Below are 25,839 nucleotides of genomic sequence, written 5' to 3' on the forward strand. Positions count from 1 at the left end.
ATAAATTTTAAAAAAATAACTTGGATTTGGCAGATCCAAGCTCAAGCTCTCTGGATCTAGATACCACCCCAGACCCTAGGTCCTTAGATCTAACAAATCCACTCGCGAGAGTATTATAAATATTATTACTATTATTATTATTATTATTCTTTTCATTATTGTTAATATTATTTATATAATTATTAATAAATTTGAAAAAAAATAAATATTTTTTATATTCTTAATATATTTTTTAAAAAAATTATATTCAATTGCTGTAGCGTGAAGAATATACTGGTAACTATAGATAGCAGTTAAGACCCACATTTGCCACAAACATCTTGCTTTGTTTGTTTGAAATTTGGCAAACTTGGAGTGTCATTTTGGTAATCTCACAGCAACCGAACCCAATAAAACATAGCACACTTGCACAGCCATCATAATAAAAACACTCCAATTCCCCAAGCTCTCTTTCTCTAGAAATCAATCAAATAATTCCATTAATTTTCCAACTTCGGATTTTCTTTCATTTTTTTCTGTTATTTTTTATGATTTGGGTATTTGATTTGTCCTTCTTTTTTGTCCGTCTTTGCAGTGTTGAAAGAAATGAAGCTTTATAGAGGAAGTATGCAAAAATTGGGTTCTTCACCAGTTGAAGATATTCCAGCAATACAGGTAAATAAAATCACCTTTAAAATTGTGGGTTTTGCTTAAAATCTCTGTTTCATATTAATTAGAGCCTGTAATTGCTTTTTTGGATGTACAAGTATGCTTTTCTTGATGGGGTTATGTTATGGTGCTGTGGTTGTTTTGTTGGTAGTAAATTGTGTTGGAGTTTCTTGCTGGTAAAATGGTTTTCTATGGAAAAAAGGTTGTTGCTGATTCTCGAAAAGGACTTGTTCGCATTGGAAGGGTAAACTGGTGTCTTTTGGTTTATTTGTGTTATATAGAGTTTGTGCCTGTGTAAAGATTTTTAGTTACTTTTGTTGTTTTCGTTTATCTTAAGTACTAGATAGTGTGTTTCTAGCATCTTGTTTCCTGTTTGAAGTCGAAATTTTTGAATTGTTCCAGGGTGATGAGGGTTTGCTTCATTTCCAGTGGCTTGATAGGAATTTGAATGCTGTGGAAGATGTATCCTATTTATTATTATGTTTTTGAGCCTGGGATTTTGTTTCTCTCTTCTAACATTGGTTTTTATTTCTTTTTCTGTTGTTTGTTTTGTTAATATTCTTTTTGGTGAGAACTTGATAGCTTTTTCTTGACGTCTTGATTGATAGGATCGAATTATTTTTTCTGAAGAGGCTGTTTTTGAGAAGGAACACTTTTCTTTCTTAGTTTTTCTTAGATGGGAGATCTTTGACTCTAATAATTGATTGTAATATCATAGATTTCATAATTCTTTGGGTTATTTAGGTTAATCAAGCTTTGGGAAGAGTTTACATCTTGAAATTCAATACAGATGATCAAAAGTTTTTCATTTGGATGCAGGCCAGGTTCATTTTCTGTGTTTTTCACTCTCTTATGTGTAACATTGACTCAGCTGTTAGTTGCATGATTTTGAAAAATTGTGTAATATGTTTGCAGGAGCCAAAATCTAAAGATGATTCACAATTGTGTAACTCTGTCAACTATTATATTAATTGTCAATTTGGTAAATACTTTTGTGTTTTGAGTCCTTTGTTAGTGTAACACCCTAAAAAATTATCATTTTACCCTTAATGAGTCTTTTTGCTTCCATTTGACGGTCCTTATTCTTTGATAGCACTACTGAGCTCCGTTCATCCTAAAATTTTAACCAGATTTTATTTAATATATTTTAAGGTTCCTCATAAAATTTCAGCTCAATCTGATTGTCGGATTTAAAATTACGTCCAATAACGTAAAACTAGTCAAATAATGATTTTTCATCAAATTTCCGAATTTCTCTAAAAATTCTGAAATTTTAACCCAAGCTAAGGAATCATATTAGAAGGCTCCACGCAAATTTTCAGAATTTGCTGATAACCCGATCGAGAGTTACAAATTTTTTTCTTTTTGTTTTACATGAAACTAGTTAATTTATAATTTTTCGCCTAGAAGTTTTACAGTTAGCCATGCTACTCGTCATTATTTTATTCCTAATTATCTTGACTTATATTTAAATGCAAAGTCTAATCTTCTACCCCTCCCTCCCCCGATCTTTTAAATGCAAACAATTTGGTGTAGTTGATAAATCACTTTTGCTAATTTCACATCAGAAAGTTGTATAATTGCTTTATGGTCATCTCTCTCATAGAGGTTTTTTTTATCTTGCATCTGCATTTATCTCCTCCCATCTCCACAATTTCATAAAGAAAACCTCTATTCACAGAAAGATCATATTAGACTAATTGGATTTCCTGTTTCTACTTTCTGTTTATTTATTTATTTAGTTACACACTCCGTATGTGTGAATTGGTCTTCCTAAAATTTTACTAACCAGTTTTACACCTTCAAACTAATGACCTGGCTTATAACTTCAGCACTTATTCAAGAGTGAAGTTTTTCCATCAGCAACGTTGCTGCTTTATCTTGTTGTCTGGCAGAGTTCCTTGATGAAAGAAGAGCCTGATGCTTCTACTCCTTTCCAGGTTTTTGAAGACATGCTTGAAGATAATATCTCATCAAGGTATATTTATTATAACAAAGAAGCATACTCAAAGATGATACTTCAACTCTAAAAGTTGATATAGCAAGTAAGAGTAAGGATATAGAGCTAAGTAATTTTTTGTTCTTTGAGACTTAGAGTCAGTGGAGCAGAATGAGCCTCCCTTCTCTCCTTCTAGTCAATAATCTTGGAGAGCCTATGTTCCTGCCTTGATCAAGACTCCTATCTTAGTTATTCAAGAAATATCAAGAAATTTTCCAAAATCATTTCTTGACAAAAACATCTCACCCACCTTAGCCCTTGTCAAATCCTTCATCCCCTTATGCCCTGCTGTAAGAAATCACGGGACCACCGACAGTTAAAAGGACGAATCCACTCTTAGGAATTGTTAAATCCTATAAATGATTGTTCTGATATATTATAGAAATTTTTTGAAATGTAAGAATCAATTAACTCTATGTGGTGAAACAAAATATCTCTCATTCCCCCCTCGAATAAATTCTTCTTTTTGGTTTTGAAAGGAATGATCTTATGTTGGCTTGAGCAGTGCGCTAATCCTTTGAATCCGGTACTAACAGGTATCATACCACCTAGAACGAAGTTTTCTTTCAGGCGTTTCAGCCAATCGATACGACTGCGGAGAGCAGCTTTTGCTAAAACACCAGCAGTTTCTTAAAAACTCGCTTCGGATATGAAACTTTGAGTACTCAGAGATGCTCTTGTTATTCCCAGCACAGACTTGCCCTCGGGGTAAAATCTAAAACTTGGGGCATCTTTTATATGGAAATTTAGAATCATAACTTGGTGTTTGTCTATGTATATACATATTTAATTCTTATGATTCTTTGCAAAATAACTTCTAAAAGGTTAAGGAACACTTTTATTACCTAAAAGAAATGGCCTAGTATATATTACATGGCCATTTTCTTTTATTCTAATGTGATTGATTTTTGCTCATCACTCAGGACTGGAAACTTAATTGTCCCAGACCTTGGTGCAGATGTAATGAGTGATGTAACCTCTTCATCAGGACCAGTGAAATTGGAAGACTTGCAATAAATCCTGAGTAATATTGGTGCTGGAGGAATGTTCTGCTCAAATATTGCAATTGACCATATCCTTGTTTGCTGCACTTAGGTTGGCCCGCGTGATGTGATGATATATGTTGCAGGTAGTTCGGGTGATCCAGATGAAGGTAATTATTAATGCTTATTCTATACGTACTGTAAGCTGTGAAAGGATTGTACAACCTTTTTTCTGCTAATTATGTGCTCTGGCTTGGGATTAGGGGATATACTGAAGCTTGATTTGATAATGCCATTGATTGAGACATTGCCGCTTGAAGAAGGATTAACATCTCACTTACCTGAGGTATAAGACGGTCTTATGTTTGGGATTTCCTGTGTGTTTTATGTCGGTGCATTCTGAGGTAATTATGAGGTTGCAGGGTCACTGCACTCCAGAGGATATTTTGGACTTGTTTCAGAGTCCTCCTTTCCGTCAGCAAATGGATTTTTTTTACTTATATAAGAAATGCGAGGCTGATTCTTCTTGTTCTGTTTCTTGTCCTTTTGATGATAGCCAATTTTACAAGGCTTAACTCTTCTTTTTGTTTGAAGGTTTTCCGAACTGGACATATAGATTTGTCTCAATTTAGGATCAACCTGTAGCATAGCAATGGTTCTTAAATACATGATTTTCTCTTTAGCAAATCATTTACTCATGTTCATCAGCATTAACTAAAATTTTTAGTTAATTCTTTCTTGGGAAATTCTGATTAGGATTGATTATATAACTAATGATTATGGAAACCTGTTCGCCTAACCTGAACAGCCTCTTCCTCGGCAATCCTGGCTTATCTTGATCTGACCAATACTGGTTTGGGAACACACCAATATATATATTTTGGAGTTTCAAGAAGCCACGCTCTATGTAGGCATGCAGAGAACTTCCCACACCAAATCATAATCAAAACCGATCCCCTTTAGATTTAATTTATTTTATTTGAACATATAGTCTGCCAAACCCAATCCAGAATACCAAGGCATCCTCTTATTAATTCACGTAGAAACTACTAGTCCTAAGCTTTATAAATCCAATCATAGAGCAATCAGTAAAGAAACTTCATTATTATATGTCATATAGAAACTAAAAATAAAAACAAAACACAAATGAAAATCAATATAACATTACATTTAAACTTGTTTAAATCTTAAAACTAGAATACAAAACGATGCTATGAAAACCCAAACTTGGATAAAATAGGAAGATTATCCACAATAAAATAATAGCAATTGTTGATGCTCACCTCAATAAAGTAAAACCAAGCTTGTTGCTGCCAATATGAATTTATGCACAGAATTACACTCATCATCAATAATACCATGATGTATGCAGCCCCAAAGGTCACATAGAAAACCTTCATATCTATGAAACCACCATTATCTTCGTTGTTCTTGTTCGTTGAAATTGGTATTGGTGTTGGTGTTGGTGATGGTGGCATAGCCGTAACACAAATTTTGGGTAGCGGTTCTCCACAAAGAAAAGGATTGTCCTTATAGCAACTCTCCTCAAAAGTAGCAAACTGTGCAACTCTCGCAGGAGTCTTGCCGGATAGATTATTATGTGCCACATTGAAAACTTCTAGAAAAAATAGCTCAGTAAGTCGAGGTGGGATTTCTCCATCCAGTTTGTTGTAGGAAAGATCCAAGCTTTCTATTTCCTTTAAGTTTGAAAATGTTGGTGGAATTGGTCCAGTCAAACTATTGTGCGAAAGGTTCAATGCCATGATCATGCTGAGGTTTCCAATTTCATGAGGAATCTCTCCAGTGAAATTGTTGCATGAGAAATCAATTCCTGTGATGTACTGGATAATGTCGCCTCTATAAGAAAGGGATGCATTCTTCATTGTAAACTCGAAAGATTGTTGTGATGAGGACACAGAATCACGAGAATTGTTTTGTTGTGGGAAATGATGAGTAGATATCATCCAAGAAAGGATGTTACCAGAAAGGTGGTTGTGAGAAAGATCAATCAGGGTTAATTGGTCTAACCTGCATAATTGAATTGGGATTTCACCTTCAAGATTGTTATAACTCAAGAGTAGAAATCTCAAGTTAGATAGCCTGTCTATCCATTCTGGAATTCTACCAGTTAAATCATTATGGGAAAGATCTAATGCGAATATCTTAGAGGAGTCATAAAATGCCATTGCAATCGGTCCTTGCAACTTATTTCTAGACAAATAAACATATCTCAATTTTGAAGAAGTTCCGAATCTATATGGTAAAGGACCAGAGAAATTGTTCCTTGATAGGTCCAAGAATTCAAGAGAAGACATATTCCCTATCCATCCAGGGATCTGCCTTTGCAAACTGTTGTTCGAAAGTATTCTTCCAGTCAAAACATTGTTGGATAGGTCTAACACTTGCAGCGAATTAATGTTACCCAACGAGGAAGGAATGCTTCCATTAAAACCATTATCTGACATCAATAAAACTTCTAACCTTGGTAAATAAGCTCCGATTTCTAAAGGGATTTGACCTTGGAAGTAATTCATGGATATACTTAGGAATGACAAATTCACATGAGAATTCTTTGGTAACAAGAATGGACCTGAAAGAGAACAGTTTTCTAAATAAAGATCTTGTAGGTATGTGTTGTTCTCAATCAACCAATTTAGAAACTTTCCCTTTATTTGGATGTTTGTAAGATCCACATATTGTAAGTTGAACTGATGGTAAAGAAACTTTGGAAATGCTCTCGCACCTTGTCTACGACCGCTCAAAGAAAGGTACTCTAACTGGAACTTTGGGCTTAGATTATGATCATCTTCTTTTGCGTATATTTCATTACTTGAACCATCAAAATACTTGAGTTTTGAAAGGTTGTATAATGGGCTCAATGATATAGGGATCTTCAAGTGATTGTAAGAGAGATTTAGTTGTTGAAGAGAAGTCAAATTTGCCAGACACGGAGGCAAGAAACCACTGAGATCATTGCCATACATATTTAGCACTTGGAGATGATTTAAGTCACATAGGCCTGATCACATTATAATTTAGGAAAAAATAAAACTCCGAGTGTCTAATGGAAAATATATAACCTAGAGAGAGAGTAAGAGTCATCAACGTTACCTATGGTTTGGAAGATGGTATTGTCGAGAGTATTGAAACTCAAATCCAAGAATTCCAAGTTCTTGAGATTAAGAAAGCCTGCCACAATCAAGAAATTATATTAACGTAGAAGCAATTAAAATTATAAAGGAAATGAAAGAGTAGAGTCATTAACCTTACCTTGGGCTGTAGGTATTCGACCATCTAGTCCGCAGCTCTGCAACCTTAAAATTTTGAGAGAGGTCATCGTTCCAATAGCTTGAAAGATGCTATTATTGAGAGTATTGTAACTCAAATCCAAGTATTCCAAGTTCTTGAGAAAAAGGAAGTCTGCTACAATCAATTAAACAAGAAATTATATTAACTTGGAATTAAAATTAGAAATAATTCATTACTTATCAATCATGGCTAAAAAAACTAAAAACATCATGTAAAGTGAAATATTATTAATATTAAATGGATGGTAGAATTTTAAAATAATAAAGATTTCAATTGAGTTAATTTCTAAATTTGAAATTTAATTGTCTCTCTGTTTTTTTTATATTATGAATTTAATCTAATCGAGCAGGCATAAAAGTAGAATGATCAATGATAAGTAATAGTAGAGTTGAAATTTGTTAATTTACCTATAGAAGGTAAAGTGTCGCTTAGTTCTTGTAAAGACAGGTGTTTTAGAGAAGGCAATGCTCCAAAAATTCGAAGGGAGTGTTCATTTAGAGAACAACGGTCCAGATATAAACTTTGTAAAGAGCTCAAATTTTGCAAAGCTGTTCAAAAGTAGCAAATAGAATTTTTCAAATAAACCCAAATATATAAACATCACTATATATAATATAACTTACCTGATATTCTTCCTCTAAAATCATTGTAGCTCAGATAAAGTGTTGTGAGGTTTGGAAATGCTCCTAATGATTGCAGTAACTGGAAGCTACTTTCATAGGTTGTGATATTTTCTAGCCTTAGAGCACTCAAGTTGCTTAGACCTGCAAGTTAGGGAAGAAACGTATAGAAAAGCTTTTCAAAAGCAAAAATAGTTAATATTGTATGGATGGGCTCAGATATTATCTTCATGCTATCAGGTAGGTAATGTGAATGTGTTATTAATTACCTCTTGAGGCTATCAATTTGTTAATATTGTTGCCGCTCAAATCCAAGTCCTCCAAGCTGCTCAAAGATTCTTGATATTTATAAAAATAATAGTTAATTAATACGCTATAAAACATTAATTGTGTTTTTCAAAATTAAATTTAATAGATAATTAAAAGTAATAGTATATAAAAAAACTAACCTTTCAAATCTATTAACCCCTCCAGTTTATTATAACCTAAATATAATGATTTAAGAGACGAAAACCCCTCCAAGAATGATAGAATACTGTTATCAAAGTGATTTAATTCCAAGTTAAGATGCTCCAAATTGCTCAATCTCTGCTGTTCATAACTACCTATATATAAAAAAAAAACTTCATGTAAAGAATAAAAAAATAAATTATTGAAGTAATATAATTATGAATTATCAAGAGGCATAAGACTTCATCTATTGAGGTTGAGGCGGCGAAAGTGAAATTAAAATGAAAATAAAAGGAGTAATTGTTATAGTGGTGATGTTATGATTATAATAATATTGATAATGTAATAATATTTGTTGCGGTGGCATGATTAATATTATTAATAATGTAAGGAATTAAACAACTCCTTATGACTAAATATGATTTCTGCTTTCTTCGATGAATTACTGTGGAGAACCAAAATGATACTAATTAAACAACACCTTATTTGATTAATTTTAAAAAACTAAAGTAAATATTTTGTAATACGAGAGCAAACCTTTCTTCTCAACCAAACCAGCTATACGATTATCTGACAAGGAGAGAGTGTTGAGTTGTTGAAAAGGAAGAAACAAGGAGGCATTCAAGTACCAATCTCCCAGTTCCTGATTCCTTACGCTCCCAAGATTGAGCATGGTGACTCGACCTGTGCTGCTGCTGTTGCACTCAATAAGTTCCCAAGAACAACAGTCGGCGTCACCTTTTCTCCAGGAGGGTAGGGATGTGCCATTGGGATGGTTAAGAGCATCTTTGAGGTGCAACAGAGCGATTCTCTCTTCCTCCAAGCAACCAAGAGGCAGCCATCCTTGCAGGGAAACCATCATTACTAACACCATCAACATCTGAAGTAGAAGCCCCATCTTAATATCAAATAGAAATGCTGATCAATATTTGTTATAGAGGACAGGGAGGAGGTTTAGGCTTTTATAGAGGACTTCACGGACCCATGCCGTGGGAAAAACTGCACGACGGCAACGGTCTCCCATCCCACGGACCGATCTCGTTCTTTCATTTTATTATACTTTTAATCTGAATATCTTTTAGGCCGTGGGAAAAACTGCATGATGGAAATTTCCTCTCGGACCCAACTCATGGAAAAAATGCATGATGGCACCATCCAACGGACCCAACTCATGGAAAAAATGCATGAGGGCACCATCCAACGGACCCATCTCGTGGAAAAAAAGAAGCAGGATGGCAGAGGACGGCAGTGTCCTAAAAATTTAACAAAATCTGACCAAGTCGTTTCAGAAGCCAAGAAAGAACATAAAAAAAATGGAATCACATCAACATCACTTGTAGTATAACCCTTTCAATCAGAAAGCTTAGAAACCAGGCTGGGTTTCTACGTGCACGACACTTCTCCATTTATATCTTCTACATTTATAAAGTAAATTTGTACTGGGTGATTTTGACTGGGTAATTTAACCTATTTTTTTTTAATTAAAATTTAAAATTTTTTATTTAAAATTATTTTTAAAATTTTTTTAAATACATCTTAAAAAAACAACAGCTAATTAAAAACTAACTGCAAGGACCCCAACAGTGCTGTATCAATCTGTGAGTCATGCTTGTGGGTTGACGGAGATGACTAGACTGGAACGGTCAATGATGTAGTACTACTGTTCAACACGCGTCCTTTGTTTTTAATAGATTAAACCAGTCCCTAATCATTTAATGTCCTGCAATCAACCCCCCAAATAAACCTAATTCTCGAGATTTCTCTAAATTCCATCCCTGCAGATTTTTTATTAAACCCTCAGCTTCCCGTGTCACTTCCAACGTGATCCTTACTTTTAAAATTCTTTAATTTGCCCCTTAATTCGCCTTCAAAATTCCAATTTCTTGCAATTGAACTCCTGATTGTATCAATTAGGCTTTTTAAAGTTTTTAAACCAAATTTCTTTCTGTCCTTAAAATATTTTTAAATTTTTAAAAAATTATTAGAGATCCAAAATTAGGTTATTACAGGTTCCATGAGATGAGAAGAACTTGATGGTGGTTATTTAGAACCTCAATGTTTCCTAAAAAAATAGTTTTAAGCCAAAAATAATAAATCTAATCAGGTTTGATTTCGGGTTTTTAGACCTTATTTCGGGTATTTTGAGTTGATGGATTGGTTTATGAGTGTTTCAAGGGTGTTGGAAAAAGCCGTCTTGATTTTTTAGAATCTAGGCTTGTAGACAACACGTCGCCATTTTTTTTTTTTTTGCCCTCATTTGTTTTTTATTGTATATATATAAAGTATAAATTTAAGAAAAAAAATATTATTTAATCCATTTGAGTCCATGACCCGGATCACAGGTTTAACAAGTTAAGTCACAACGCCCGAGCTATTATTTAAAAAAAATTCTTTTTTAATATGTCTCTTTTAAATAATTTTTAAATTTTTGTTTCAATTAATAAATTACTCACCAATGAATTGTTTGTTATTTTTTTTATTAACCTTTTTTTAATAGAGATTTTTTAAAAATTATTTTGTGTGTGTTTAATTTTTGAAGTGATTTTGTTTATTCATCTATGATTTTTTTTAATCTTTTGAATATGAAATTTATTTTTAAAAATAAAAAAATTATTTTCAGATAATATTTCTAATATGTGCAGCGTTGTATATTTTTTATCTTTTATTGTATTCAAGTAATTTAATGTGTGTGTCTATTTCTAGTATTGTTTGATTATATAATCAAATATTTTGATTAGCAAGATTCAGCAAACACAACCAGGTAATATCTCATCTTGCGTTAAATATCTTGATCTACATATATTTCTCGATTCTTTCGGTTTTATTTTTAGTTAGCGTTAATGATTTTTTTTAATTTATTAACACTAGTTCTCGATTTATTTGATTACATATATGCATAAATTTTTTGATTTATACTTAAAAACTTTTTTAGCAATAAAAATACATCAAAAAAACCTACATATACAATTTTTTCTAACAAAAAATATAAATATATGACCCGCAACGAAGCGTAGTTAACGCAGCTAATAGCCTAATATAAACTGTTACGCGTGTATCAAAGTTTAAGATGAAAATTGTGATTTTTCAAAACTCACGAGTACATTTTCGACAAATGCTAGGGGAAAATTTTCCTAATTTTAATTGAGTCAAAACCTTGTTTTATTCATCAGCAAGGTCTAAAATCGTCTTTAGATCGGAAATTCTGTATAGTTAGGACAACAGATGATTAGGGAGATATGATTCATGTGAAGGTTCATCATTGGTTTAGTTTCTTTCTCCAGTATACCTTTTAACTGCAAATACCAGTCCGTAATAGCTCTAAACCTACTTGCCATTCACCTATTCAGCATCACCTGGAATCTTTCATAAAGGGGCATGTGTGGCATTGAGCTAGAGGACCATGGCAAGCTCATGAGGGCTTTTGTATTTTGTTGTTCAGAATTGAAGGTGTTAGGTACGGCCCTGTCTGGACAAATTTTACAGACTATTTATATGGATACTATGAGTACAAAATCATTTCTCCTTGTGTCAGAATCTCCCTCACTTTAAAGCCTTTCTTTACACTTCATGTAGAAATTTGAAGCTGCTGGGCTCAAAATCTGTTTTTGGCAGAGAAAGAACTAGAAAGTAGGTATTTTCTGCGTTACTGCCTTCATCATTGCAGTCTAACTAGCGCAAATGTTGAAGTTTATCTATGAATAATAATGCAATGAGAAGGTTGCCACTTGCCACTTCGTTCAATGTTTTGCTTTTGGTGTAAATTGTGGTTATATGCATATTATACCTTTGCCTAAGATCTGAACATCAAGCAACTAAATCAGTACAGAGCTTGCTCTCTTGCAAAAAGCATTTAAATGCATGTCTAAAGCTTAGATAACTGGTAGAACAGAAATAATAAAAACCAGGCATAGCTTAGACATTTGATCCAATGTGGCATGAGATTGTCACTTCAAAATTCTAACACATTCAACATATAAAGGAGTATTAATCTGACTAAATAGAAAAACCCCAGAGTTGAAATTAGTACTATCTTAACATTCTCAACTACAATTAAGATTCTGAAGGAGCTAAGCGTTTTCACAGAAACAGGAGATACTACTGCTAAAGGGTTTACAGAAATAAAATGCAGGATTAAAACATCTCCATCTTTTAGTGATAGCAAACGCAGAAGGACCGACAACGACAGACTATCTATGCTGTGATCTATCTCCGACCTGAAGAGCAAAAATTTGTTAGTTAATAACTTTCTTTCTGAAGCTACAGAGATTTTTCTGCAAAAGATTGAAACCTGAGTACCATTCCAAGTCCAGCTAATTGAAACAATGTCAAGGGCACAATCAAAACACAGCCACGAAAATTCTTCTATATAGATAACAACTTAAGTGTGATGCATTCTGGTTCTATGTGAGGTGTTGGTGGACTCAAAGTTCAACATGGTAATTCATGATAACTGTCCAACATATGTGAAAGAAACATAATATTTCATGAAACCCTTTGCTGTAAAATAGCCACTGGATATAAAATCTAGTTTCATTATTTCCAGTTGAATCATATTCAACTGATGCTTTTTTTTAAAACCTGATATGAATAATTGAGCTACAGACAAGAGAAGCTTTAAGAGATTCATAACTAACATAGTTGATGATCAGAGACAACTTCCATACTCAAATCTTTTGGAAAATAGAAACAGCTAACTTGACCTCAGTAGGTCATGCGTCACCATCTTGATATTCAGTTAAATAAGATTAATGCAGTCAACAATGAACACAGACATACACTAAAAAAAAAACCTTAAAACAGAACAAAAAATGTGAAATGATCTTATTTTTTTGTGTAATTTACCTACCTTTGGATTTTCTTGCTTAAGATTTTAGCCTTTTCCTGGATCTTCCGCTCTTTATGATCATACAGCTAGGTGAATCAGAAGCAGGCTTGGAAAATGAATAGGACACTTCTGGTTTTTGTTTTGGCAGTTTAGCCAAGAATTCTAGATAATCTTCATCTTCCATGTCTTCCTCAAAGTGTCCAAATTGGTTACTGCTTACTGAATCAATACTACCAGCTGGGTAGTCCATTTCCTTGTATATGGATACAGAGAACCTGGAATTTCCCTTGTATTCAAAAACTAGCAAATCTCCTTTCTTAAGAGAGTAAAAATCTGCAAAATCTTGCCAGCCTTTCTGAAACCTAACCATACCATCAGCAGACTTCAACAACTCTATTCTCCATATGTCCCATTTGGATCCTCAAGTTTTGCTGACTTTGACAAAACATTTCCAATTTTTCTCAGGAACTTTCTTGGAATCCACTGACAATGAACATAAATAAACGATAAAATATTTCATGTTGAACTTCATTTTGTGCTTGTACAGGAAAAAACATCTATTAAAGAATACTTACAGGCTTGTTTTCAGGAATGTCATCATGGATTCGCTTGATGAACCGGTATTCTCCGGGTTTAAACAATGAGCCATCCCTCTCTCTCTCTCTGCTAAACCCCATGTTTTAACAGCTCCAAAATGCAAAGTGATCAGGGCTTATGGTAAGTGGACTGAAGTAGTTGAAGAGCTGGGGTCTTTGGGGGGTTCAAAAGATCAAGAGCAAGCAATCCTCTTCATTTTGAAGAAAACAAGGCATTGTCTTTTAGTTCACAGTACTTGGTCTTGAATTGCAGGACAGAAGCAAGTGAACATGCGAGTCTTTCCTCTTTCTCGTTAAGGTTCTCCTCTCTTTTACATGTCAGAAGAACTACTGCAATAAAGTAGAAAAACTGCATTTCTGCAGGTTTTGCATAAAAGTACAACTTGTTAGGAGTCCAATGAAAGGTAAAGTTGACAATTTGGCATGCCAAGATAGTACTTTCAATATTTATTCGTGAACTACTAATTCCCTTTACTGTCTCCTTTAATTTCCTGTTTGTGGGTTGGTAGAGATCAGTCCTGCTGTTCCTTCAGCTGAAAAAGAAATTGTCTTGCAGTGGGACAATACTTTATTAACTAGCATGTCTACGTCTGTATGCATGCATGTGCTAAGGTCATATGTTTCAGTACATGAAACAGTAAAGGGCCTTGTTCAAATGTTTATGATTCGTCTACAATTGTGTGTAACCTTGCAGCAAATGTACATCTCTTTGAGTTACTATTTCATCATGGCTGGAAACCGAGTAAATAACAGTACAATTGCACTGGGATTTTCATCAGAAATTGTTAATCATGGAGTCTAGTAGGGTAAAATAGAAAGTCTACAACCATCCAATCATCTTGATATCATTCCCTTGTCTTAAATGATTATGTGGCAAGCCCAATTGTGAGCTTTGGTTTTGATTCTCCATTTTGTTTACATAATAAATGTCGAAGATCGGTAATGAGAAAATGGGGTTCTGAGAAGGTGGATTGACTAGGAATTGAGAGATCATGCCATACATTCATGCCTTTTGCCTCTATCTTTGCAACTCTCTTCTTGTTACAGCCACAGTTGATTCCTCATTTTCATCATGCTTGTATTGTATCCAATCTCGCATTATAGAATACCTAGTTTTTGGTAAGCCTCCTGGTTTTTCTATGCTGTGGTTATTTGGTAGCCTTTGCCTTGTATCGTCTTTTTATATATCACAATGGCTCTTTTTTCCCCATGTCTTAATAGTCTAGTCTGCCCTATGCATATAATTCGTTCCCAATACACAGACAACTTACAAGGCATGATTTCCTGCCAGAACATATACAGGGTCTGCAACCTTGCTAGGAATCCTCATGCCACTCTTTATCTAAAATCTTATAGGGCAGTTCAGTGAATGATTTGGTGAAAAATGTCCTTTACAGCTTAATGGATAATGATCGATGCCCTTCGGAGGGATTTTGTTTTTCTACTTACAAGTAACAAAGCTTATTAACATATGAACCGAGGATGAATCAAGCATTGAGTTTCTTTTTAAATAAATCCTTAGTCAAGTGGTTGATAATAGGCAAGACTAACTCAACAATTACCTTCTCTCATGGTGACATTTTAGGACTGGACTTGGTTTATGTTTGTCATAACAGGATCACTCTCTAACTAGGTGAACAACACATTTTGAAATGCTTCCTTAAAATGATGAGCATCAGAGTGGAGATGGAAGTAACCTGTCTCAAAGTTAAAAACACAATTTGTTTACAGGTAGGCTAAAAAAAGAAGTAAAAAAAGAACAGAAAGGAATTGTAAGACGGCTAGAAGACCACTTAAGTTTTGCGCTGCTGTTACCCTTTCTTTACACCTTTCAGGTAGTCAGATCTTATTCCCCACAACTGCTCAACTACTACTTTCATGTCCGGTCGTTCGGTGCGAATGGGTGCTGCACACTGGATTGCTAAGGCAAACATTTTGGATAGTATCTCTGCGTCCACCACTTCTTCCATAAGCGGGTCCGCCATGTCCACTACATTTCCTTCCTCGTACTTCCTAAAGACCTGCACAAATTACCACATGAAATGAATGATCTGGTAAGTTCACAGATGATATTGTACAGAACGGTAGCTGCATTCAGGTTTTGAGAAATTCAACTAGCGAATTACACCAACAAGAACAAAATATTCAATTTGAGGGCATTTGTTTTGCATAAAATACTTTACATGAAAATGTTTTCTTATGTTTTGTTTCTCATAAAATATTTCAAAAAAACTAATCAACTTCAAATATTTTGCAATCAACTTTTAAACTTAGTTTATTTGTTAAAAAATATTCATGAAGTTTTATAGAATATTTTACGAATAATAATCCCCACCCCAACCCATATCATCACTACTATCACAACCACCACCACATCATAACCGTAACACATTATCATTATTCAACTATATTTGTACTTTTCACATCATTACTTATTAAACATCATAAAAAAATTTCACATGATATTTTATGGGAAAACATTTTCATGCAAGAGATTTTCCATCCGTAAAATATTCTACGCAAAACAAACGCCCCCTAAGAAACGCCCCCTAAGAAGCAGTAATGCTCTAAGAAAAAGAGACAACATGCTGTTTTGAAAAATATACAAAGGTTTTCAAGGAAATACTCTGATGTGGTTAGATATACTATGTCCACAGATATAAAAAGGGGTCTATCTTAAGAAACTCCCAGGCAGCAAACTAGAACTCTCAGTTCTGCTAGAACGTAGTCTGGGAGTCTAACTGATCTTTTGCGTTGGTATTGCTTGTTAACTAGCTATCCAATATAAACAAGAAGCAATTCATCTTGCAGGCTCAACACTCAATGTTAGCATAACAACTTTGTGAGGAACAACACATAAACTACAGTTTAGAAATCCCCAGTGACAAAATAAAATTAGACAACCACATTATGTTCGTTGATCGGCACAAAGGAAGCCAAAACATTAGAGATTAGACAGGCTGAGAATGGGGTCCAGCGTAACTCTCAATGAGAGCTATTGCTTAAGTTGGGCAGGACGAGGTCTTCTTGAAGCCTGATTTAACACTTCTAGTTGCTTTTGAAAAGCATGTACCAGAGGCTGGACCTGACTAAAATTGGCTTCTAGCCACACAAAATTTTGACCATCTCATTTACAGTGGTGGAGGTCACTACTATCATCATCCATGCTCATTTACCAAAGGCTCTGTTCTATGAGGAACATGATTTTTATCCTGGGTGTGGTAATTGTACATGTTCTGTCCTGACACACTTAATAAGTGCAATAGTAACCATCAAATAAACATTATCAATTTACAAGATGTAAAGCTTACCCATCTAAGTGTCACCCGCTCATCAGCAGGTTTCTTCATCTCCACAGGGCGCCGTCCTGTCAGGATTTCCAGAAGTAAAATCCCAAATGAGTACACATCACTCTTGGGGGTAAGTTGATAGGTCTTCATATATTCAGGGTCTAGGTAACCCATTGTCCCCTTCACTTTGGTTGAGATATGAGTTTGATCAGAGTCTACTGGACCCATCCTAGCAAATCCAAAGTCTGCCACTTTGGCTCTCATGCTCTCTGTCAAAAGAATGTTGGATGACTTCACGTCTCGATGAATTATTTGCTTCTCTGTTGTGAGATAAGCAACATAAAAGAAATTAATTAGATGACTATTATACAATGAAGAGTACATGCAAAGAAATATCCAGACCCAAAAGAGCTCTCTGTGAGATCACAGGGTAGCAATTGGGTGATATCAAGCACCAACTTTGAGAATTTAGATATTTTCCGCAGTCTTCTTGAAACTATAGCTTTCCAATATATGGTTCAGAGATTTATTTCCTCGTAATGAGATGATAATTGGTGAGAAATGCAATTGTCAAAAACAAAAACTAGGATCTTGGGATAGGTGTTGAATCAAAAGAGGTGAGTGACCAAGAGCGTGATAATGATCGGCAGCATTTTGATATGATAAACTTCTTTTGTTGGAAACTTAGATTGACAGTTAGGTAATTCCATCTTCATTACTTTCCATCAATATTCCAGAGGAAGGGAGAGAATAAAGGACACTGGTCACCCATGATATTAGAATGGATGAGATGACCTTCTGGTGACTTCTCTGACCAGGACATGTTCTCAAACTGAGGAAACAACAAAATAAGAGAATATACTGGGTTTTATGTGTCTGGTACCAGAGGTGGGAGTGTTTAGTTAAGGAAACAAAATGAATGAAGTTTTTTATGCTAAATACTTGCAGACTAAATCTCCCATGGTTGGTGCGCAAACAAATTCTAATCATCTAAAATTATTAGGAGGCTTATGAAGCTTTGAACATATAGCTTGTTAAATCTAATCAATTCTCCTAAAAATATTATTGCCACCAGTACGTGTGCAAAACCCAACCATATACAGTAATATATTTTAAGTGCTCTTCTTTGCTTTCTTGGAAGGTCATAATTCAAGTTGAATTGGCATTTCAATGCATGAAATTTCTCAGAAATAATATAACCAACTGACAGATTTCTAACCTGCATATAGATGGAGATAAGTTAATCCATGAGCAACATCAATGGATATTTCAAGCCGCTGGTTGAAATCCAGGATTTTGCCATGCAGAACTGCAGGGAATTGCAGAACTATTAGAATAAAGGTTGTTGTTGATTGGAACTTTACCTCTCTTATAATTGCATATGCTTACCATCCAGATGTTCTCTGAGAGTACCATTGGGCACATACTCTGTAATAATAAGGCGTTCATCTCCTTTATCAACATAACCAAGCAACTTCACCAGATTCCGATGATCAATTTTGGCCAGAAGTTCAACTTCACTGCTGAATTCAGTTTGTAAGTTCACAAAGTATTCCTGCATAATGTTTTCACATCAACCAACGGTAGGAAAATGTGAAACAATGGCGCAATCATCATGAAGGGTATTGCGGCTTACCTTCTTTGCTCGTTTTATGGCAACCAACTGACCGTTGTCTAGTTGGGCCTTGTAGACAATTCCAAAGCCTCCTTCGCCTATCTGAAGTGATGGAGAAAAATTACGTGTGGCTCTAGCAACCTGACTCAGATTGAGATGAACTGATCCTAATCTACTGAGTTTTGGAGATGGAGAGAATCTAGAAGGACTAGGTGGCACCCGATGTGGAGTGGACAGCACTTTTTCAGAAGCAGGATTCGCATTGAACGAGGGTACTGAATCCACTGCAAGACCATAATTGATTGAATTGTCAATTAAATCATCGAGAAATGGTAAAGAAATCAGATGAATACAAAGTAGCAACATAGCAAAATTATTAATACAAAGTTGCTAATGATCTCCCTAATCATAAAACTGTATATATCTATTTGGTGAACTCACAAGTTATAACTTAATGATGTCCTTAAACTTCAAATATTTGAGATACAGATAAGATCATTTTAGACTCACGTGAGTTTGGATCCTTTTCAAGAACAGTGTGCGTGGCTGGTTTCCTTTTCTTATATAGACACGGGCAGAGAAAACCACAACACATAACAACAACTCCTGCCACTGCTAACCCAGCTTTATAGGGAGTTGAAAGAGTTGCTGGATCATCCTTCTTCTCTTTTGGAGTATCCTGACTAGGATCATGACTTGTGGATTCTTCTCTACCCTCCTTTTGCAGAAGATTTCTTTCTCGCTTCAGAGGAAAGCCAGCTGCCAAAACAACAGTAAATGAGGAACTTATGTTGATTGTTGGGAATTGAATATTGGCTAATTTAAACGAGGTACAAGCTTACAACAATGAATCACTCGACTTTTAAATCAGAAACCTAAACATGAATCTTAGATCAGCGCATACCTAAAGAAAGGTCCGGGTCCAATCCACTGGAGCTACTCCCAAGGTAGTTCTCAAAGATACAAGCATTTACATCGAGGAAATGGAAGGCCTTGCAAAATGATTCTTTGTCTTTGAGCTCCCCATTAATGTAAAACAATTCATGACCGTGAAAATTTGAATAGGCTATATGATCAGAACCACAAACCTTTGAATGTATAGAAAACCTTGAGGCCAGTATAATCGGAAATTGCACCAATAACAATAGAATCAATGCATTCATAGCCATCCTCAAAGAAAAATTGTGCTCCGTTTCAATCTTTGGGAATTTAAAAATGATGAAAACATGTCTTTATTCTGCAGAACTGCAGAATATACACAAAACTGCAGAAATTCAACTAATATAGCTCACGCTTTCATACCCAGAGCATCCAACACTAGAAAACAGAAACACAAAAGCAACTTGATGTTTAAAACCCACTAATCTCTATGCTCGCAACTCGCAAGTTCCAGCTAACCCAATTATTGACTATCACGATGAGACTCAGCTGAATTGCTCAAATCTCACCCACCAAATCCACAGAAGACAGCAGTCCAGATAACAAAGTTAACTGAAACTTCCAGTTCAAGAATTCGAACTGCTTAAACAGGCAAGTTCAACTTCTCCCTGTTGCCACAAAATCCAAATATTGTCTCCAAGACCAAGTTCACCAAATTGAAAAAAAAAAAGGAAAAAAAAAACTTTCCAACCCTTCCAAATTTGTTCTAAACAACAGACAAGTTCAATCCCTAGCAACAGCCACAAAATCCAATCAAAGTTCTTCACAAACTGATCACCGAACCAACAAATATTCAAGCCCCAGTTGCTACAACAGTTATTGATCAAAACCCCAGCTTTCCAAAATATGGCAAAAACCTCAAAGTGGAACCAAATTCTCTTGATTAACTGAATCAAACCCAGATGTAAAAACAGCCAAACTTCACAACCCAACGCTAAAAACACAACATGCCAAAGTAGTTTAACTTGTTTCACTCCTGACCGCCAAGAAAAGTAACAACCACAACAAAGAGCAGAAACAGCGTTAAAAAAGAGAGAGAGATGGCTGTGCTGGCAGAGGAAAGTAATAAAAATCAAAGTACAATTAATATAAAAAAAAGCAATAGATTAACATCGGGAGTTGATAGATATCTTTTTAAAATAAATTAAAATAATATTTTTTATTTATTTTTAATATTAATATGTTAAAATAATTAAAAAATATTAATTTAAAATTAAAAAAATCAGAAATTTTGTAATGTCAATGCGAAACGATACTTAACTGACCGGTCTTTGTTATGATTATTGTTCTGGACAAGAAAACAAAAACAAATATGATTCTTAGTTATAAGACTCGATTAGAGATTAATTTTTGTGGGTTAATTAAGTTAATCTATTAATCATAAATTAATACATATTTTATTTAAATAATATAATTTTTAAAATAAAACAATATTATTTTAATATAAAAACCTAGTTTACAATAAAATATAACCCAAATTAAGCTATAAATTAGCTCATCGGATTTATACATGGATTTTTTTTATAATGTCATGTCATTGCAAAAGACAAAAGTGTAGGAGTTGGACATTATTGACCGTTGGAAAACTCGCGGCATTTGCCTGGATTCCTCCTAAAGGGAGCCTTGTGCCAATATCTTGAATAATCTAAAGCTCTTAGTGTTGAAGATGGAGATTATTGACCGTTGGAAAGTTCGTGTGCTTTGCTAGGATTCCTCCTAGCATGAGCGTTCTGGGTTGATTGCTCGTGTATCAGTGAGTTATCTTTGAATAGAATCGATTGTTATGATTTGTTTGGTAGATTCAATGATAATCTGTGGTCAAATATCTCGGATATTCTTTTGTTTTTATTATCGGGGTCAAATATTTCAGATATTCTTGAATAATTTATATATCAACATGAATTTTTTCCATGGATTTTATGTTTTAAACAAAAACAAAGAAACTATTTCCCAAGGGAAAGTTACTGTGTTGTAGACACGTATTATTATTCATTGTAATGGTAAAACTACAAAATTGCCCTTGCAAAATAAATTCATTGAAATAGATATTGGGGGTAATATTATATTTTTATGATGACATAATTGTTTTTATCATAATTTTTAACATATTTAAATTACTATCTTAGCACTGGAATAAAAAATATTTAGGATTTTGTCTTGAGGGAATTTTGGTACTTTTATTTTTTTCGGGATACTGCAATTATTTTGATAACCTTGTAGGGGGGAAAATATTATTCTCTTATAAGTGTTTTTTTTTTTTCATTATACATTGGCTTTGTTGTAATTTTTTAGGTTACTCAAGGTGTTATTATAATTATCAAATATTAAATATTATTTTAAAAAAATTATGTTAGCACCTACCAGCGTGAAGAGTTGTCCGGCAACCGAATGCCGTCTTTCAAAGCAGCGTTTAAAAAATCTCAACGCCATCTTTGTTCAACATCACATAAAAAATCTTTACTATATCTTTACACATACATTAAAATTATTGAAAAATAATAAAAGAATATAAATTTTATAATTTTTCAAAGAAACTCATTTAAAATTTGAAAGTTACGGCATTCCAAATGCTTAGAATATTCAATATGCTTTCAAATTAATATATATAAACTTTTTTCGTGCCATCTTTCTTAGAATTCAGAATATAATGAGTGAACTTGTAATTAATGATAATAAAGTCCTTTTAGATGATTTTTAACCAAAAAAAATTCAAATGTGCTAGGCAATATAATTTTTAAGAGATTTACTCAATAGTTAAAAAGATTCGTGAGTTGAAATCACTTATTCAAAATAATTTATTTTATTTGTAAAAGGAGGGAGTTTTAATTAGCATGAAAATTGACATGTAATCGTCTATTATTATCAATAAAAAAAAAGGCGCCAAATGATTTTAACGTGTAGAGTCATCTGGCCACCGAATACCGCCTTTCAGGACAACATTTTAAAGATTTCAACGTCATCTTTGTTCAACATCATATAAAAAAAAAATCTTATATCTTTACACATACATTAAAATTATTGAAAAATAATAAAAAATATGAATTTTATAATTTTTCAAAGAAACTCATTTAAAATTTGAAAGTTCCGACTTACGTCATTCCAAATACTTAGAATATTCAATGCTTTCAAATTAATAGACATGATAAACTTTTTTTGTGCCATCTTTCTTAGAATTCAGAATACAATGAGTGAACTTGTAATTAATGATAATAAAGTCCTTTTAGATGATTTTTAACAAAAAATAAAATAAAATGTGCTAGGCAATATAATTTTTAAGATATTTACTCAACAGTTAAAAAGATTCGTGAGTTGAAATCATTTATTCAAAATAATTTATTTTATTTGTAAAAGGAGGGAGTTTTAATTAGCATGAAAGTTGACATGTAATCGTCTATTATTATCGATAAAAAAAAAGGCGCAAAATAATTGAGTGTCAAAATGATTTCACGTGGATTTGAATATGTTGCCAGGGATTAGTGTATTATATTTTGTGTATTTATTATTATGATGAAATATATTTTTTAAAAATATTTTTTATTTGAAAATATATTAAAATAATTTTTTAATATTTTTTATTGTTAACATTAATACATCAATATCATAAAAAAAATACACTAAAAAAACTATCAATTTAATGCACAAAAATAAATAGTGAGTTAAATGAAAACAATTAAATGTTAATGTGTGATAGCATCCCTTCTTCACAAGACCACTGTATAACAAAGATACCAATTGATTCGCACAAAATCATAAGAAGCACATGGCGCAAAAACTTGCAGCATGTGATGGATTTTTTTAACAACATTATTACTTCATTTTCATCCATAAAAAGTGGTGTTCTTAAATCTAGTGGGCCAAATAGATGTACTTGGTGACCTACCAACTCAGTCTTTGTTGGAGGTTGAGTTTTATATTAAATAATAAGATAAAAGTTGATATGATATGACTCGATTAATTTGGTGGATCAATTTGTGACCTGATCTGCTCAGTCAAAACACTATTAAAGTTTAAAAAATAATTAAATTGATGTTGTTTGAACTTTTTTTAAATAAAATCTTTAAATAACATTAGGTTAGATTGACAATAATTACCTCGCTTAACCAGTGAGAAAAATCTTGAATTGAATCATATATCGAATCAAGTTTAATAACTTTAATAAGTCAATGCTAAATTTACAGGTGAAAGTTAATTCAAAATGTAATAGATTATAATTTATATAAAACTCACACCATATAACACAGTTGAAAATAATCCATGTGGATCCTCAACTTGATGAGAAGATATACAAGAAATGTAGGAAAGGAATGTTGTCCAAAATTCACAAATAAAATTAGACAAGTGAGAAAAATATGTAGATTTTATAAACAATAAATATAATAAGAATATGACAATTTGCAACCATAACAAAAAAAAAAAAAAAGGCTAACATGCTTACTAACAAACATACAAACTTGTTTAAATGATCGAATAGCAATCCTAACATGTAAACTAGTGTGTAAGATTAAGCAAAAGCAAAAGCAAAAGCAAAAGGAGTGATTACTTATTGAATTATTTTAAAATTAATCAAGTTTTGTTATTCTGAATGATCAATTATTTATTTTTAAGATTTTATTAGGCTGTAAAAAGAATTTTTTCAATGAACCTCACGAGATTTCAACAGTAATATTTTGTTCAAATAGACTTCTAAATAAGGTCAAATAAACTCAAATGTCAAAATTCGGAGAGGAAGTAAATATTCAAAACCAGAAGAAAAATGCTACTAAATTAGGTGAGGAATGTCAAAATAAGCAAGTCGTCCAAATAAATGCATGCATTTTATTTAAAATAGAGTAAAAAAAAATCGACAGGAAGTGCAACGTTTTTATTTGTAATAAATGCATGCATTTTATTTGAAAAGATCGTTCAAGTTTGTCTTGATTCTTCGATTATTCTCTTTTCATGCAAGTCTTGTGGACGAGGAGACGTGACTATTTTAAGCAGTGAAGTAGAGACCGTGGGTTTGGTAGAAAAAGAAAATACACACCATGACGAAATCTTTGAGGAATGACTTCACACAAACTTCATCCGGATTTGAGAATTCAGTAATCAAGATCTAGTTAGCATTATATTTGAAATTAAATGGATCATCAAGTTCATCCGATTAAAATCCAGTTAGATCAACTTTGAGATATAAAATAAACTCAAAACAACATTCTTTTAATTATTTATTAAAATCTAATAAAAAAATAGATTAATCGAATGATAATAAAATAGTTAAATTTCCATAATCAACTTCACATTGTCGTTTCAATCGAAGATCAGCAATGGCTTTCGAAGTTGTGGAGGTAGAGACCGGGCCAAAAATCGACAGAATTTGTAGATTTAATAAGGTTTTTAGAATTGCGGTAACAATTATTTTTTAAAGTATTTTTTTATTTGAAAATATATTAAAATAATTTTTGATATTAGCACATCAAAATGATCTGAAAACATAAAAAAAAATAATTTGAAACAAATAAAAAAAATAAAAAAAAATTCTTTTCAAATAAAGATATATAATGTCATAACTTTTATATATATATATATATATCAATTTCGTTGATTTTAAACTCATTTGATAACATTACTTTTAAAAAAATTCCATGTCATTACTTAGTAGTGTTTGTTTCAATTCATGTAATGATTTGACAAACTTATAAACTTTTTTTTTGTCTATTAACAACGAACCCCTCGAGTTGTTCTATATATACTTCTTCATCAAGGTCACAATTTAAAAATGCTATTTTTATATCCATTTGATGTACTTCAAGATTGTTAATAGTTGCGATGGCTATTAACATTCATGTGAAAGTTGTTATGGACATGGGCGAACATGTGTTAAAATAATCTATACCTTATCATTGACTAAATCCTTTAACAACAAGTTCAATTTTATATTTGTTGATAATACTACCAACTTTTATTTTTATTTTGAAAATTGATTTATAGACTAAAGGTTCATTTCCAAAATGAAGATCCACTAGTTTTAATGTATAATTATTCATAATGGATTCTATTTTACCACTTATTGTCTCCTTCTAGTATAAAACTTCCAGACATGATATTGTCTCAGAGTATATTCGAGGTTTATTTTGTAATGATTATATTAGAAAATTTAGAGAAAATATTTTGGTTGATTTTGCTTTTTTACTTCTTTTCAACTCAATTTTATTATCTTTCAATTAATGATGATTATTTCGGCTAGGCTCGATTGTTCTCTCAAGTAAATGATATTTTTGTGTTTTATTTTATAGAATCATATTTTCAAATAATGAAGTATTATTTTTTAATATTATTTTTTATAAATTATTATATCATGAAATCTTTTATCACGGTGATAACGTGATAAAGGACGCAGAATATTTGGGGGTACGTGTAAAACAAAGTGCTTGACAGCTGCCATGATTATTTTGCCCGTAAGTATTGCTTCATAATTCATAAATGATCTGTCATCTGTCCCTTTTGTTGCCTGTGGGGAACGTTAACTTTGCCCATAATTGAACTCCCTAAAAAAGAGACGGGAAAAGGGATATTTGAAAGAATGTGG

General features: G+C 33.0%; 4 protein-coding genes across 37 annotated transcripts; 1 reads left to right on the plus strand and 3 right to left on the minus strand.

Moving 5' to 3' along the window:
- Positions 1 to 333: 333 nt before the first annotated feature.
- LOC18111085 (26S proteasome regulatory subunit RPN13) lies at positions 334 to 4,320 on the plus strand. 34 transcript variants are annotated; one of them, XR_008058094.1, is made up of 7 exons: positions 344 to 654; positions 800 to 892; positions 1,051 to 1,110; positions 1,257 to 2,626; positions 3,184 to 3,355; positions 3,571 to 3,800; positions 3,894 to 4,320. XR_008058094.1 is itself a non-coding variant. In XM_024590640.2 (6 exons), the coding sequence occupies exons 2-5, from the start codon at positions 830 to 832 to the stop codon at positions 3,662 to 3,664; spliced, it is 363 nt and encodes a 120-aa protein (XP_024446408.1). In that variant the 5' UTR covers positions 334 to 654; positions 800 to 829; the 3' UTR covers positions 3,665 to 3,800; positions 3,894 to 4,320. The 34 variants fall into 34 exon arrangements, 6 of the variants coding, with proteins under 6 accessions (XP_024446408.1, XP_024446409.1, XP_052305072.1 ...); XR_002979122.2 differs by having other exon boundaries at positions 354 to 654; positions 2,441 to 2,626; XM_024590640.2 differs by lacking the exon at positions 3,184 to 3,355 and having other exon boundaries at positions 334 to 654; positions 2,481 to 2,626.
- A 387-nt stretch (positions 4,321 to 4,707) lies between these two features.
- LOC18111087 (receptor-like protein 1) lies at positions 4,708 to 9,041 on the minus strand. Its single transcript, XM_052449111.1, has 8 exons — positions 8,547 to 9,041; positions 8,009 to 8,164; positions 7,829 to 7,897; positions 7,563 to 7,703; positions 7,347 to 7,487; positions 6,901 to 7,050; positions 6,742 to 6,819; positions 4,708 to 6,649 (listed from the first exon to the last, which is right to left on the minus strand). The coding sequence occupies exons 1-8, from the start codon at positions 8,905 to 8,907 to the stop codon at positions 4,842 to 4,844; spliced, it is 2,904 nt and encodes a 967-aa protein (XP_052305071.1). The 5' UTR covers positions 8,908 to 9,041; the 3' UTR covers positions 4,708 to 4,841.
- A 3,830-nt stretch (positions 9,042 to 12,871) lies between these two features.
- On the minus strand, positions 12,872 to 13,511 carry LOC18111088 (B3 domain-containing protein At4g01580). The gene is made up of 2 exons (XM_052448875.1): positions 13,410 to 13,511; positions 12,872 to 13,189 (listed from the first exon to the last, which is right to left on the minus strand). Exons 1-2 carry the CDS (start codon positions 13,509 to 13,511, stop codon positions 12,872 to 12,874), a joined length of 420 nt encoding a protein of 139 aa, XP_052304835.1.
- Positions 13,512 to 15,075: 1,564 nt separating this feature from the next.
- LOC18111089 (calmodulin-binding receptor-like cytoplasmic kinase 3) lies at positions 15,076 to 20,347 on the minus strand. The gene is made up of 7 exons (XM_024590270.2): positions 19,240 to 20,347; positions 18,846 to 19,094; positions 18,357 to 18,619; positions 18,110 to 18,275; positions 17,940 to 18,029; positions 16,742 to 17,040; positions 15,076 to 15,451 (listed from the first exon to the last, which is right to left on the minus strand). The coding sequence occupies exons 1-7, from the start codon at positions 19,502 to 19,504 to the stop codon at positions 15,242 to 15,244; spliced, it is 1,542 nt and encodes a 513-aa protein (XP_024446038.2). The 5' UTR covers positions 19,505 to 20,347; the 3' UTR covers positions 15,076 to 15,241.
- Positions 20,348 to 25,839: the final 5,492 nt, after the last annotated feature.

Source organism: Populus trichocarpa, chromosome 18, assembly GCF_000002775.5.
Source record: "Populus trichocarpa isolate Nisqually-1 chromosome 18, P.trichocarpa_v4.1, whole genome shotgun sequence".
In the NCBI taxonomy this organism is placed as follows: Eukaryota; Viridiplantae; Streptophyta; class Magnoliopsida; order Malpighiales; family Salicaceae; genus Populus; species Populus trichocarpa.